General features: G+C 37.8%; 1 protein-coding gene and 1 long non-coding RNA gene across 4 annotated transcripts; one reads left to right on the top strand and one right to left on the bottom strand.

Annotated features, from left to right (window-relative positions):
* The first annotated feature begins 11067 nt into the window (after positions 1–11067).
* LOC147555847 (uncharacterized) lies at positions 11068–11828 on the top strand. The gene is made up of 2 exons (XR_015235261.1): positions 11068–11324; positions 11413–11828. It is a non-coding gene; the product is annotated as an uncharacterized LOC147555847 (long non-coding RNA).
* Positions 11829–12484: 656 nt separating this feature from the next.
* LOC147555846 (autophagy-related protein 8C-like) lies at positions 12485–15039 on the bottom strand. 3 transcript variants are annotated; one of them, XM_086663536.1, is made up of 6 exons: positions 14847–15039; positions 14567–14631; positions 13311–13366; positions 13163–13215; positions 12902–13020; positions 12485–12791 (listed from the first exon to the last, which is right to left on the bottom strand). In XM_086663536.1, the coding sequence occupies exons 2-6, from the start codon at positions 14604–14606 to the stop codon at positions 12697–12699; spliced, it is 363 nt and encodes a 120-aa protein (XP_086519662.1). In that variant the 5' UTR covers positions 14607–14631; positions 14847–15039; the 3' UTR covers positions 12485–12696. The 3 variants fall into 3 exon arrangements, with proteins under 3 accessions (XP_086519662.1, XP_086519663.1, XP_086519661.1); XM_086663537.1 differs by having other exon boundaries at positions 14827–15028; XM_086663535.1 differs by having other exon boundaries at positions 14729–14912.
* Positions 15040–16153: the final 1114 nt, after the last annotated feature.

Here is a 16153-nt window from a genome sequence, read left to right as displayed (position 1 = left end):
TCATAGTGACGTAGTTTATGTCGTATATTTGATCATAGTAGGAAGTTGGCACCCACTCAAGAACAGAAAATGATCCATTTTTTCTTGACTTCAAATTTGAGATGATTTCAAGTTACAACTACTTTCCCTTTGTTGATCTCTAATTTTATCTAAGTTGGTGGTGACAAAGCTCTCACATCTGACTTGGAAATATTAGCCTTCCAACTTTGAAAAAGTACTCAATATCAATCAATTGGTAAGTCCACCATAATAATATCTTAGGGAAGAAAAGGGTTAGCCATAAAGGGGTACTAGATTGAAAACCTATCAACTAATGAAGTAGATTGTGGCGGCCATTTTGCGAGAATTCTTTTTGAAAATGCTAAATAGCCCGAGAATTGGGGTTGAGCGCAGGCTGAATAGTGATGTGACCGACTCTAATCCGTCAGACTATGTTTCTCTTGTTGTCTTGATGGAGACCATCCGGCAATTGGGCCTCACGGCCAGGATATTATGGGGCCCGATGGCCAAGTTGCTATATTAGCATAGTTTCTATATTTTAGTATTTTGAGTTACTATAATTATGAGTCCTAGCAATCAAGGAAAGTATCCTTAAGTTGGTATCTTCTTTCTTATTTGAGTCTATCTAGGAAAATTATAATCTCTATAAAAGAGAAGTCCAGTCTGTCTATTGAATCATTGAATTGAATATCGAATAAAAACCTCCTTGATTGCATTGTTCTTCTTTTATTATTTCAATTAGTCTTGTTTATTTTAGTTATTTAGCAATGAGTTCTTCTATTATTACGCTTCCGCAACAATCTACATCAGCTGGTATCAGAGCCCTCAAAATCCTGAGCAGAAAATAACAAAATTTTTTTCATCACCAACACATCCGGAACGAAACAAGGTGTTTAAATCACGCTTAACAATTAACAACAAGGTTTGCGACTTCATAATCGACAACGGTAGTGAAGAAAACATGGTTTCCAGTCGTTTAGTTGAAAAACTACAACTACAGACAATTGATCACCCGGTTCCTTACAAAATCGGTTGGATATCTAATCAAAGGGAGTTGTCGGTTCAAAAACAATGTTCGTTTTCCTTCTCCATTGATACTCATTACCATGATACAATTACTTGTGACGTGGTGGACATGGATAATTGTCACATTATTTTTGGAAGACCTTGGATTTACGACGTAGACGCTACTCACCATTGTAGAGAGAACACCTTCGAATTCCTTTGGTCCCGTAAACGAATTTATCTTCTACCACTATCGAACGAGCACCCTCCACAACCGACGAGCAAGGCAGATCGGTCACCACCAAAAGCAACCGAACTGAGAGGCTTCCTCCTCGCGACGAAGGACTCTTCCACCGCCGGCAGCCAACCAACAGCGGAGGTCCAAGCTCTTCTCAACGAGTACAACGACCTCAACCCATCATCATCCCCACCGTCGTTATCTCCATTACGAGAAATTCAACACCAAATCGATCTTATACCCGGAGCTAACTTACCAAACCTACCACATCACAAGATGAGTCTGCATGAGCATAAATTAATACAAGAACAGGTGGAAGAATTATTGAACAAAGGTTTTATCCGTGAAAGTCTTAGTCCTTGCGCGGTTCCGACATTATTGGTACCAAAGAAAGACGGAACCTGGCGAATGTGTGTTGATAGTCGGGCTATTAACAAAATTACAATTAAATACGGATTTCCAATTCCCAGACTTGAAGATATGTTAGATCACCTTTCCGGGGCTACGATATTCTCCAAAATTGATCTAAAAGCAGGTTATCACCAAATCCGAATTCGTGAGGGAGACGAATGGAAGACCGCTTTCAAGACAAAAGAGGGTCTTTATGAATGGTTAGTTATGCCTTTCGGACTCTCTAATGCGCCTAGTACTTTCATGCGTTTCATGAATCAAGTTCTTAAACCATTCTTGAATAAATTTGTGGTAGTTTACTTTGATGATATACTCATCTTTAGTAAATCTAGAAGTGATCACCTTCAACATATTCGAGAAGTTTTCGACGCAATGCCTCTTAATTCATTATTTATGAATGTTCCGAAGAGCCACTTCTTCCTCAACGAGGTATACTTCCTGGGTTTTCTTATTAGTAAAGAAGGTATGAAAGTTGATCAAGCTAAAGTTCGAGCAATTTCTGAGTGGCCGACTCCTTCTTCACCATCTGAGGTACGTAGTTTCAACTGGTTAGCTTCTTTCTATCGAAGATTTATACGGGATTTCAGTACTATAATGGCCCCTTTAACAGATTGTTTAAAGAAAGGAAAATTTTCCTGAAAAAGTCCACAGGAAGAGAGTTTTAACTTAATCAAACAAAGACTATGTTCAGTTCCAGTCTTAGCTTTTCCGGATTTCTCAAAATTATTTGAAGTCGAATGTGACGCTTCAGGCCTCGGGATTGGCGCGGTTCTCTCCCAAGAAAAACGTCCTATCGAATTTATGAGCGAAAAACTCGGTGAAGCCCGTCGTAAGTGGACCGTTTACGAGTCCGAATTTTATGCCCTTTACCGCGCCCTGCGACATTGGAACCGTTTTCTTATAGGAATGGAATTTGTCTTATACACGGACCATAAAGCATTACAAACATTGAATGATCAACGTACAGCTGATCCAATGCATATGAGATGGATTTCGTATATTCAACGATTTAATTTTGTGATTAAACACAAATCGGGAAAAACTAATACGGTTGCCGACGCTTTGAGCCGAAGAGCTAGTCTCCTCACAACTATGGCAGTCCACGTTCCGGGTTTCGAATCAATTTCGAACAACTACAAAGATGATCCGGATTTCGGCACTGTTTGGGATGCTTGCACTACAAACCGGTCTACGGGTGAGTTTTTTTATTTCTAACGGTTATCTTTTTCATGGACAGCAGTTGTGTATTCCTAATTCTTCTCTACGTGAACATATAATTCGGGAATTACATAAAGAGGGTCATGTAGGAAGAGACAAGACATATACACTAGTATCTGATCGTTTTTTTTGGCCAAAATTACGACGTGATGTATCTCGTATAGTTGAACGATGTTATACATGTCAGACTAGTAAAGGTAAAACTCAGAATACAGGTCTTTATACACCACTACCGACTCCGGTAACTATTTGGGAAGATTTGTCAATGGACTTTGTACTTGGTCTTCCCCGTTCACAGAAAGGTAGGGATTCGATTTTAGTAGTGGTTGATCGTTTCAGTAAGATGGCTCACTTCATCGCTTGTAAGAAGACAGACAATGCTTCTAACATTGCGAATTTATTTTTTTGGGAAATTGTTCGTCTACATGGCTTACCGAAGAGTATTGTTTCAGACCGAGATGTGAAATTTCAAAGCCACTTTTGGCGCTTCTTGTGGAAACGCCTCATTACTAAACTTAATTTCAGCAGTACATGTCACCCTCAAATTGATGGGCAAACTGAGGTCGTTAACCGTTCGTTAGGGAATTTACTTCGTTGTATTACACGAGACAAGGGAATTAATTGGGAAACGACTCTTCCTCATGCCGAATTTGTGTATAATAGTACTATTAATCGAACAACGAAGAAGGCTCCGTTTGACATTGTTTATACGTCTTCACCAAAACATGTCTTGGATCTCGTACCACTACCGATCATTCCGGAGTACGATTCCAATGCAGAAACTCTAGCGTCATCAATCCTCCGTCTCCATGATGAGGTTCGCCGGAATATTGCTACGGCAAATTCGGCGTACAAACTTTCAGCCGATAGGCATAGGACGACTCAGTCCTTTGAGGTGGGTGACACGGTTATGGTTCATATTTCTAAACAGAGAACTCCGGCTGGGACTTACAAGAAGCTTGGTCAAAAGAAATTCGGTCCTTTCAAGATACTCACCAAGATCAACGACAATGCGTTTGTTATCGATCTTCCACCGGAATTCAACATTTCTTCCACGTTCAACGTCTCTGACATCTTTCCGTACCACCCGGATGAACCTATTTACGACGACTCATGGACGAGTTCTTCCTCGGTGGGGGAGTATGATGGAGACCATCCGGCAATTGGGCCTCACGGCCAGGATATTATCGGGCCCGATGGCCAAGTTGCTATATTAGCATAGTTTCTATATTTTAGTATTTTGAGTTACTATAATTATGAGTCCTAGCAATCAAGGAAAGTATCCTTAAGTTGTTATCTTCTTTTATCTTCTTTCTTATTTGAGTCTATCTAGGAAAATTATAATCTCTATAAAAGAGAAGTTCAGTCTGTTTATTGAATCATTGAATTGAATATCGAATAAAAACCTCCTTGATTGCATTGTTCTTCTTTTATTATTTCAATTAGTCTTGTTTATTTTAGTTATTTAGCAATGAGTTCTTCTATTATTACGCTTCCGCAACAATCTACATCATGTCTAGTATTTTCACTTGGACTAACTCTGTTCCAGACTTATTTCTTTGGATAGTAAGAACATCTCTAAGGGATCTCCCAAAGGCCAAACCACTATTCAGCGTGCGATCGGTCCCAATTCTTGTATTGTGATTTATAATGTAGCGTGCTAATGCATGCATTGCTAGTTGTGCATTAGTATTTTCATTAATTGTTGTATTATGTTTCAATTAGCATTTTATAAATGTAGCAGTTCCAATTACTAGGGTTAAGTGTAGTACTTTCGATTAGTAATATAAAAAAGGGTTAATTCCGTTTTAGCCCCCGATTTGTGACCAACTGGCCGTTTTGGCCCCGAATTGTGTCCGGTAGTTCGTTTTGGCCCCAAAAAATTCCTAAATGGCCCCAAATTTTTTCAACCTCCCAATTTTACCCCCATGGCATTTATGTAATTATCTTTTTTTACTTTTTCTTTGTCCACCTCATCTAACAATCACCACATCACTCTGTCCACCTCACCCTTCTTCTCCGGCGAAAGGTTGCCGGCCGGAATAAAAAATTCCGGCCGGCCACCTTTACCAAAAAAAAAAAAAAAAAAAATTTCTTCATCTTCTTCATTTCTCTCTCTTCTTCATCTCCTTCTTTCTCTCTCTTCTTCTTCTTTATCTCTCTTCTTCTTCTTTATCTCTCTTCTTCTTCTTTATCTCTCTTCTTCTTCTTTATCTCTCTTCTTCTTCTTTATCTCTCTTCTTCCTCTTTCTCTCTAACCCCTCTCTCTCTATAACTCCGGCGAAGGGGCGGAGCCCCTTCGCCGGAGAACCAGACCTTCAAGGTCTGGTTGTAGAAACCAGACCTTCAAGGTCTGGTTGTAGAAACCAGACCTTCAAGGTCTGGTTGTAGAAACCAGACCTTCAAGGTCTGGTTGTAGAAACCAGACCTTCAAGGTCTGGTTGTAGAAACCAGACCTTCAAGGTCTGGTTGTAGAAACCAGACCTTCAAGGTCTGGTTGTAGAAACCAGACCTTCAAGGTCTGGTTGTAGAAACCAGACCTTCAAGGTCTGGTTGTAGAAACCAGACCTTCAAGGTCTGGTTGTAGAAACCAGACCTTCAAGGTCTGGTTGTAGAAACCAGACCTTCAAGGTCTGGTTGTAGAAACCAGACCTTCAAGGTCTGGTTGTAGAAACCAGACCTTCAAGGTCTGGTTGTAGAACCAGACTCGGTCTGGTTGTAGAACCAGACTCGGTCTGGTTGGAAACCAGATCGGGATCTGGTTATCCCGATCTGGTTTCCAACCAGACCGGGACTGGTTGTAGAAACCAGATCTCGGTCTGGTTTCCAACCAGATCTCGGTCTGGTTTCCAACCAGACCGAGTCTGGTTCTACGACCAGACCTTGAAGGTCTGGTTTCTAAAACCAGACCTTAGAAACCAGACCTTCATGGTCTGGTTCTCGGGCGAAGGGGCTCCGCCCCTTCGCCGGAGTTATAGAGAGAGAGAGGGGTTAGAGAGAAAGAGGAAGAAGAGAGAAGAAGAAGAAGAGAGATAAAGAAGAAGAAGAGAGATAAAGAAGAAGAAGAGAGAGAAAGAAGGAGATGAAGAAGAGAGAGAAAGAAGGAGATGAAGAAGAGAGAGAAATGAAGAAGATGAAGAAATTTTTTTTTTTTTTGGTAAAGGTGGCCGGCCGGAATTTTTTATTCCGGCCGGCAACCTTTCGCCGGAGAAGAAGGGTGAGGTGGACAGAGTGATGTGGTGATTGTTAGATGAGGTGGACAAAGAAAAAGAAAAAAAAAAGATAATTACAGAAATGCCATGGGGGTAAAATTGGGAGGTTGAAAAAATTTGGGGCCATTTAGGAATTTTTTGGGGCCAAAACGAACTGCCTGACACAATTCGGGGCCAAAACGGCCAGTTGGTCACAAATCGGGGGCTAAAACGGAATTAACCCTATAAAAAACTAAATTTAGTGAGATGAATATTGATTTGTAGATTTCACAGGTGGGAAGATTACACTAAATTTTTTAGTGTTGATTCTTTTTGGAGAAATTTTTAAAGTTTGCCCCAGGGCATTCTATGTGTCACGTAAAAACTTCACTCTCTAATATGCTAAATTTTCATTAACTTTCTTCACTCATAGGTTGTCCTGTGTGCCACGTAAAAACATTTACGACTATATAAATAATTCACTTACTACAAGAACCCAGCCTACACAATTATTAACACTGCAATAATGTTAATGGTTTGGTTTAACAAGTACAAATTTTAAATTAAGTTGACATATATCTGGCTAGTATTTCTAGCCAATATCTTCCCAAGTTAATTTATGTCTTCTCTAAATATGTATCTTGAAGTTGCCAACCAATTTTGGTGTTAGGATTTTCAAGTGGGGTAGGAACATACCCCTAGAATGGATGGCACCTTTAGTAGGTAAATTATCCTAGAATGAACACTGTGCAGTCAGTCAATTGTACCTAATTATTCTTACAAAAATAGGAAGAAGTGTCTACTTACTAATGACTTGGCAAAAGAACAATTTCTTTGAGTGGAATAGCATAGCAGAAGTCTCCCTAAGGGTGGAATCAGTGGTGGGGGACTGGGGAGTAGGAAATTTCATTGTTTAGTTGGCCTGACTCCACTTCATTATTCCACACATAGGTAAAAAGATGTAACTAAATATAATATAGATATAAACAATGATGTTCTTCGAATCTACTTGATGTGAATATCCTTAGATAGTAGATAATGCTACACTAGCACCAACTTTGCCCATAACAAAAATGATACGATGTCCTATTACTGTTTCCCATATCTTACTTACCACATCGTCGCGTTGTACTTCTTGCATCTTGAAAATAGATAATGATGATATATATGAATCGAGAAAAATATGTTGTGGTGTGTTTGGTTGCAAGATTCTTAAGTAAGATCTCTACCAAAAATGATATTTGGTAGGAATCAAGATTCATTAGGTTTCCCTTTCCTGCCCGGTCCCACTCTTATTCTCATCGCAGGTCGTCCGCATATCCTAATTGAACACCACTGAATCAACCGAGAAAAAACATATTTTATTTGACTTTTTTTTATGTTGAGAATGTAGTATATCGATTAAAATCCACTATGTTATAGTAGGGGTGAGAGAAGAGCTCGATATCCAATCTGGAAAGTTCTGAGTTTGATGAGCCCATAGACGCCTGAAGGTGTGTACTGCTCGCTGACCGCTAGAATTTAGTGGGCGGGCATGGGCGGAAAGACTTGTCCGGCGGTCCGCCCAAACCCATAAGGAGATGTCTGCCAGGTTTATTAGAGCAACTCTAATCCCGTGGGCTGAATTTTGGGCCTCAACCCCACCACTTCATCTAAGTTACCTCGGGTTGAGCTGAGGCTCAGCCCAAGTGGCCCTTCAGTCGAGCTTAAATAAGAGTTGACTTAAGGCTTTCCCACATTATCATTGGGGTTCTAACGGTCATGTGAGAAACCTCTTATGGGCGTTCTAGCAAATCCAACGGCAAAAATTGGGTTGGTTCCCTATTTCCCTAACCCATAATTAAAAAAAAGGGTTAATTCGGTTTTGGCCACCGATTTGTGACCAACTCATCGTTTTGGCCACTATATGTGTCCGACAATTCGATTTGGGCCCAATTTTCTGTTTGGCCCCCACATTTTTTTATAAGTTTCCCTTTTCTACCCTTATGGCGATTCCGTAATTTAATTGTTTTTCTTTCTCTTTGTCCACCTCACCAAGCAATTTCCACGTCACATTTGTCCACATAAGATATCGCGGAAAAGTTGTCGGAGAAAGGTCGCCGGCCGACAACTTTTTCTGACGACCTTTTTCCGACAAAAAAGTTGACCACATAAGATAGAGAGAGAAGATGAGGGAGAGAGAGGGAGATGGTAGAGAAAGAAAAAAGGTCAGGAGGATAAAAGGTTGGAGAAGAAAAGATAAAAAAAAATGGAGGTCGCCGGAAAAAATTGTCGGCCGGCGACCTTTCTCCGACAATTTTTCCGCGATATCTTATGTGGACAAATGTGACATGGAAATCGCTTTTTGGTCCCTAATTTTATGAAGTCCTGGTTTTTACCCTCAATTCTTAACTGACTGCTGTCTTGCAACTCAATTGTGACCAAACTTCTTTTTTGGCCCCTATTCTTTTTGCCAATTATTTTATTGTAGTTCAATCTTTTTGTCATTCTTATATTTTTAATCTTATTTTATCTCTCTTTCACTTCATCTTTGTCTCTCCTAATCTTCATCTTTCTCTCTTCCTCTTCGTCTTTCTTCACCTTCTCTCTTTTCTCTTAGTTGTTGTAGCGAAAGAGGGAGTCTCCTCGTCAGAACATTTCTTCATAGACGGTTAGCTTAGTATGTTTACCATATTTTATTTTATTTACTTGGTAACACAAAAGAGTGTATGTCATAATTTTGATTTTTTTTATCTCGAAAGTAACTTCAAAAATTTGTTTCGCTTCTCAAATCTTAGGCATGTCCATTAGTAGAAAAATAAAGAAATTTATCGTAAAATGATTAAGTGTATGAAGCAATTGTAATTGAAATAAAAAAAATATTTTTATCTTTTGCGATCACTGGTGCCTTCCGAATACAAATTTAATACGCAAATCTTACTCAAGCCACCCCGGCCTAGAACGGAATCCTGACTTCGCCCCTGGTTATGCTGGTAATGGGAGATAAGAAACAGAAGAAATGGGTAAATTTGTAAAGAGCCCGCCCTGGTCCGCTCCGTACCCTAATCACCATAGAGAGAATATACTAACAGGAAATTAGGCCGAAGGCCCAATTTTTTGTTTTTTTTTTTTGTTAAAAAGACATCCCATCTTTTTAAAGAGTTAGGCCCCATATAACTTTTCAAAATGTTCTTGAAGGACAATTTTGTAGGCACTCTCATTTTCAAGGTCAAAAATACTCTTTGTATGATGAAAAATACCAAAAAAATCAATGTTTTCATAAATTAGGAAGTTTTTTTTTCTACTCATGAAAAAAGCGAACGCGGGAAATTGGTGGATTTCTCCGAGTTGATTCTATAGGGTCAATCTCCTTATGTTTTGATCATCAATCTATTTTAGATTTTTGTGATTGAATCTCTTACTTGTTGTTAGAAGTTGATTTGGAGGGTTTGGGTTAGTTTTGGTGAAAAGTTCTAGAGAGAAAAAGTTGCAATTTCCAAGTTTCGAATCTTTAGGGTTGAAGTAAAATTTTTTCTATGTTAGTTTTGATGTTTTGTTATTTTTGATGTTTATGTTCAAACTTATTTGTTGAATTTATATGGAAGTATAGTTGATGCAAGGAATGTGTTTGATAAAATGCTTGAAAAAAATGTTGTTGTTTGGAATGCAATATTAGTTGGTTATACAAAATTTGGATTGGTTGAAATAGCTCTAAAGTTGTTTGATGAAATTCCTTTGAGACATGCTTCCTCTTAAACTATCATGATAGGTGGTTATGTTCAAATTAAGAATTTCATGGAAGTTTTTCGAAGAAATGTAAAAGGATGGTGCTAGAGTTGCTAAAATGACAACTATGAATTTTTAGGATATTTGGCTAGTTTTTTGGTAAAATATTCTATTAATATAACATTTTGTAACAAATTTCATGTTAAATCAATTCAAAAACTAATTTGCAAACCATTTGTAAGGTTAAACAAGTTACTTGCAAGGCACTGCAAGCGCATTGCAAGGCTCTGCGAGGTGTTTGCAAGGTTGTACAAGGTGTTTGCAAAAGTCATGCAAGGTGTTTGCAAGGCTCTGCAAGGTGTTTGCAAGGCTCTGCAAGGTGTTTGCAAGGTTATCCAAGGTGTTTGTAAAAACCATGCAAGGTGTTTGTAAAAATCATGCAAGGTGTTTGTAAGGCTCTACAGATGTTTGCAAGGCAGTGCAAGGTGTTTGCAAGGCTATCCAAGGTGTTTGTAAAAACCATGCAAGGTGTTTGCAAGGCTCTGCAAGGTGTTTGCAAGCTTTGCAAGGCTCTGCAAGATTATGCAAGGTGTTTGCAAAGGTTATCTAAGGTGTTTGTAAAAAACATGCAAGGTGTTTGTAAAAATCATGCAAGGTGTTTGCAAGGCTCTGCAAGATGTTTGCAAAGTAGTGCAAGGTATTTGTAAAAACCATGCGAGGTGTTTGCAAGGCTCTTCAAGGTGTTTGCAAGTTTTGCAAGGTTCTGCAAGATTATGCAAGGTGTTTGCAAAAGTCATGCTAGGTTCGCAAGGCTCTGCAAAGAGTTTGCAAAGCTCTGCAATGCAGTGCAAGGTTATCCAAGGTGTTTGCAAGGCTTTGCAAGGTGTTTGCAAGACTTTGCAAGGCAGTGCAAGGTGTTTGCAAAGTATTTTCTTAGACTAGAGTTAGGTTGGTCTTTTCACTGAAATAGAAAATTACATAATTGCCACCAAGGAGGTGAAGCCTAAAAAACTTTGATGAATCTTTTTTTAACCAAAGTCATAATTTATTAGGGAGTTTTGACCAAATTCCCGATATACTAACCTGCTTGAACCCGACTTGCCCGTATCCACCCGTTTCCCACTCTAGGTTATGGGTTCACGTTCATATACCATGAGCGGATAAACGAAAGACCAAGAAAAGCAATATCGGGGAAAGAAGTAACCGAAAGCAAAAAAGTGGGACCAATTGGGTTTGGGTTTTTTTTTTTACTTTACAACGTGTAAAGTAGAAATACCTGGAAAGCGTGAAGAAGAAATTGTACGACTTCCTTCTTCTAATACTTTTTCCATATAAAATCCAAATAAATACAGCTAGCTATTCTCACCCTCTCCTCCACCGCCACCATCATCAACCTCTCTTTCTCTCTCTGCCTCTCTCTCTCTCTCTCAAAACACCCAACACTAGTACTATTTATCCACTTTATCTCTCTCTCTTTTTCTCTCTCTACTACTACTCTTTTCCTAGCCTTCTTGCTTCTTTTTTGTGGGTTTAGCCGTTTACAAGATTCAAACAAGGTATTTGGGGTTTTTTTTTTTCTTTTATGTACAGTTTTGAAGGGTTTTATTTATAAACCCTAATTGGTTTTTGTTTGATGAAAAACAGGGTAGATATGGCAAGCAATGATTGGGCAGATCAGTGGGGAGCAGGAGGAATTGGTGCTGCTGGTGGTGAAGAAGAAACAAAAAAAGATGAAAAGATGAAGAAATCAAATAGCAATAAGAAAATGGCTGAGATGAAAGCAACTGCAGCAGTAGGGCTTGATAAGGCTAAAACAGCAGCTGCTGTTAGTGCACAGAAGGTTAAAGCTGGAACTTCAGTTGGTATTAAATGGATCAAATCCCAGTACCAGAAGAGAACTTCTTCATCATCCTCCAAGTGATTTTGATTTTGATTTTGATTTTGGAAATAGAAATCTTGTGTTTTCTTTTTTGGGTTTTTTGTTTTTGGATTGAAATAGTACTTTGTTATTTTCTTTCTATCATACAAAATCAATGAAATCTATTGAATGGGTTTTTTCAGTATTGGAACAGTTGTTGAATCTACTATTCATTGATAATCTCAACTAATTTTCCTGTAATGAGATATGATTTAGGGTTCTACTTAAATCCCAAATCTGAAACTACCAACTTTTCAATTATTTAAATCTTGCATACATGTCCACAACTCTGCTAAAATTGGAATGGTTGGAGATTGCTTCAACATTTTATTGCTTTAACCCCATTATCCTCAAATGGTGGAAATTTTAGACAAAAATCAATTCAATGAATTATGCTCTTATTTGCTTGCACGTTATCAATTCATAAATAAGTTAAAGAAGTGTATTGTGCTCACATCTTATTCGATTAGGATCGAGTAAGTATATTCTTGACCTCTGTATAAAAAAAAGAAGGCAAATATTCTGTCGGACAAGGTTTAGAGAGAACAAAAGTTGTATTTTCAGCCTCGAACTTATCTCCGGCTGGGATTTGGCCAGGCAGATTATTCATTGAATGACAGTTTTAGGGTCCTTCCCATGGTTGATGATATTCAAGTTATCACTCTCTATGTCAATGCTTTGTCTGCCGTCTTGCGTTTGCCGAAGATATAAACTGTTTGATTGCTAGCCACATAGTATTCAGACATAAGTTAAGGTCATGATTGTAGTACAGTAGAATTGTTGATAAACAAGAAGGAATGATATTTCAAAGTCTCAAACAAGTTTCATTGCTAGCGATAGTCAAACAACGGGTAATAGGAGGGTATCCGAATTCAAATCAATAACAAGATAAACCTTCATCTGAAACAAGAAATTTAAACAAAGGGATCAAGTCAGAGAGGCGGATAAGGTGGTTTATTCAGAATTTACAACTTTCTATTTACAAGGACTTCGACTAGAGAATCTGGATCCTAATAGAAACCAAAGGTGTTCTCGCTGCTGTAGGTCATGTAAAGAAATCCATCTTCGTCTTTGTTCTCCTCGTAAATTGCAGACATCATAGCACCTGCAACAACAAATCGGATATGGTGTTCTCTTAGTTTCCTAATCTTAAACAACAAAAAGACTCCCAAATTTTATCATCTTCAAGGCGACAGTAAGTGAGTTCAATCTTACCAGTGGGGGGTAAGATATTGTTGACGAAGATGAATATTGCTTTCTCAGCACTGAGCCTTATCCTCTTTCGAACCACATAAACGAACTGCCCGACAGTTAAATCAGCAGGAACCAGATACCTGCATCAACGGCAAGAATGCAAGGTCAATGCCCATTCATGGTAAAACCATCAACAGTTATTACTTATTAGCTATAAATAATAAGGCGTTAGATATTAAACTAAGCAAATATGTAAGTAGAGCAAGTTTAGATCTGACTGACTTTTTCTTGTCAATGTCTGGTATGTCACTCCTTTCGGACTTCTCCACGATTACCTATTCATTATGCATATAAGAATTACTAAAATGAGAAACAAATTGCATAAATTCATGAATAATCGAGAAGGCACACGACAAAGATTAGTTCTCACTGGAATTCTATCGGGATACTTCTCCCGGATTCGAGATGCTTCAGCTTGTCTCCTCTCTGGCAAAGTGGCAAGTGAAAATCAAAATCTTTATGCCGGACAAACAATCAATATAGAGAATAGAAACCTAACATGGACATACATTAAAATGATCCACAATATACTCTCGAAGCCCGTTTATCTAATTTCAGTACCAAAAAAAATGAAGAGGTAAAAAATCTATCCAGATCACACAACCATTAGTCATAAACATAAAACTCTTGATCCGTACTCCGGAATACAGAGGTTACATAAGAACATCGAATGTTGAGAGTTTAAATTGAAAGATGATTCATATTCTTAAGATGCCTTTCAGAGTCATTAACTCGATTTGTAAATATAAATGTCATCTTGAACTACAAAACCATAAAATTTTTCATAGAGACAGTTATACAAGGACGGATATCCGATAAAAGCGGCTTCTCCGATCATTATAAGAAGCCAAGTAAAATATTGCCTTTAGCACTCGAAGAAAATCAACACGTTCAAGTATAAATCAGGGCATCTGACTACCCGAGTCTTCTTCCCAAGAGTTTCCAATACTATATCTTGGCTTAGAAGAAAACTTTATTTTGTATAAGACCTCTCAAGTTATCTACTCAACTTATGCTTACAGGAAGGAGATGAAAATACATAAAAAGCCAATATGCTATTTATATCCCTAAACATACTCAAAGAGAACAACCCAACTTGTTAATTTCACGGGAACTCGATTTGTGGGTCATAATCATAAGAATTTGTGGGAGAGACAGTCAAGTGGTTCCGAAAATTTCCTACTCTTTATGTACTTGTGTTATGAATTCAAGATTTTGTGTAAGGTTGGAACACTCTTTTCATTGAATTGGATTCAAGATATAACCTTTTTTAGGTTGTAAATTAGTCTAATAACAATTTTTCACCTTCTTTTTTGTTTCACTTGATTAGATAGAGCAATATCTTTTTTTCTCAATTAATGACAAATAGATCAACTACAAACAAACAAACAATCAATCAATCAATCCCTTGACTTGGCATAACAAGGAAGGAAACAGATTCCACTAGTCTTAGTTCTTATAAATAAGAAAACCCTACTTCTTTGAACTATACTATATTAAGACCTTCTTAATCAATAAAGTTCGAATTATTCACAATTCAACCTAAATTCTTAAGTAGAAAAAAATAACCCTAAAATCAAGGATTAAAAATTGAAGACTTAAATAAAGGGGAAAAAGAGATCATACCAAGAGGATGTTCCAACTTGAAAGAGCTTTTGGACGCCATGGGTAGATGATTCAAACTTCGAATACTGTATGCAATTCAAAAGAAAGATTAAATCAGAATAAGAACCAATGAAACTAAAGAGAAATTAAGACTCAACCCAAGCAAGAAATTGAAAGACTAACCCTAATAAAAACAAGAATAGGAAAAGTTGGCGATTAGGGTATCAGAGAGAAGAGTCTCGAGATCTGAAGTAAATAAGTACTCTAAAGAGGAAACCCACAAGGATAAATAACTTCTTGCCTGGAGAAGATCAAGAGAGAGATAGAGACGAATAATTCAGGAAGCCTGGGAAACAAGTAACTTCTCTTCTTCTACAACCATTGGATTTTATTAATCATAGATTTGGTTGGGTCCCACTGTATGACGTGTCTCAATCATATGGAATGAGAAATCAACCATTGAAGACTTCTTCTTTAGTCGGTGTTCTTTTTTTATCATGAAATATGGGTCGTATTGGGGCTTTTGTTATGGGCAGGCAAGGAAATAGATCAAGGTGTGACCACTCATAGCTCGATCCGAAAGTAAAGTAGCGGGTGCAACACGCACAACACAGAACAAGTGATGTCGAGGAAAAACACAAAATACTTCTCTGCGCGTAGTCGTGTTGGATCGCGACATAGGTAGATGCTCGTGGTGTTCCAGAAGCTTGACACTGTCGGCCCCATTTGCATTAGTCGTGGGCAAGAAGGTTGCAACCAAGTGGGTTTGTAGTGCTAGGCCGGCCCCTGGAGCACCATAGCTTGTTTTGTTGAGTTGGGCTTTTGGGGTAAAATATGGTTTCTACAAGTGCCTTGATGACCTTAACGTGTAAGCGAAAAAGGCAACAAGAGGTGCAGGTTTCTTTCTAGTCCTTACTATATTCTTACACACAATGGCGTAGAATTTCATAGGATATAGAAGGGTGGAATGGGTTCAGATCCAATTACTAACCTTTACCGATACAATATTCATCAAAAAAAAAAAAACCTTTACCAATACAAACGAGGGGTGACAGTCACCCTGGAGCCAGGGGCGGCCCTAGGTCGTGGTGGGCCTAAAGCGAAGCCTGAAAATGAGGCCCTTTAAAAAATTTAAAAGAAAATTGTATATAATTTTGTTACCTTATTCTTATTAAAAATGTGTACTTATTTTTTAGGTTACATTGTTCGGATTTGTGAACAAATTTTTGTAGAAAATTTCGAACAACTTAAAAATAATATTTTATTCAATACAAATATAAATTTAACGTCAGTTTTAATATGGAATGCATACTAATTTCAAATACTTGTAGAAATTATATATCTTATTTACCACTTTGTTTCTAATAAAAAGAACGAGAGATCATTACATTACTTTAGATCGATTGGTATAACAACTTTTTAAAATTAGATTGAAAAGAACATGTAAAAAAATAACAAAACTACTTACTAAAAGTAAAACTCAATTTGATGTGTACTGATGATCAAGATTTCAACAAAAAAAACAAGATCAAAAGAATTTATTAAAATAAACAATTAAATAGGATATTAATTAAATAAATGAGTTGTGGTAGAAAAGGAGCAAAATTA

This window comes from Eschscholzia californica, unplaced genomic scaffold, assembly GCF_041429995.1.
Source record: "Eschscholzia californica isolate CP2 unplaced genomic scaffold, dmEscCali1.0.p SCAF_2, whole genome shotgun sequence".
NCBI lineage: Eukaryota > Viridiplantae > Streptophyta > Magnoliopsida > Ranunculales > Papaveraceae > Eschscholzia > Eschscholzia californica.
This window is presented reverse-complemented; position numbering and strand designations above follow the sequence as displayed.

What these genes read in the sequence shown, in the direction of transcription:
- LOC147555846 (XM_086663536.1), bottom strand. Translation starts at nt 14,606, where the DNA reads ATGGCGTCCAAAAGCTCTTTCAAGTTGGAACATCCTCTTG. An exon ending in CCAGACATTGACAAGAAAAA is followed by an intron (nt 13,021 to 13,162) that starts GTCAGTCAGATC and finishes CCGTTGATGCAG; the next exon opens with GTATCTGGTTCCTGCTGATT. An exon ending in CAATATCTTACCCCCCACTG is followed by an intron (nt 12,792 to 12,901) that starts GTAAGATTGAAC and finishes TTGTTGTTGCAG; the next exon opens with GTGCTATGATGTCTGCAATT.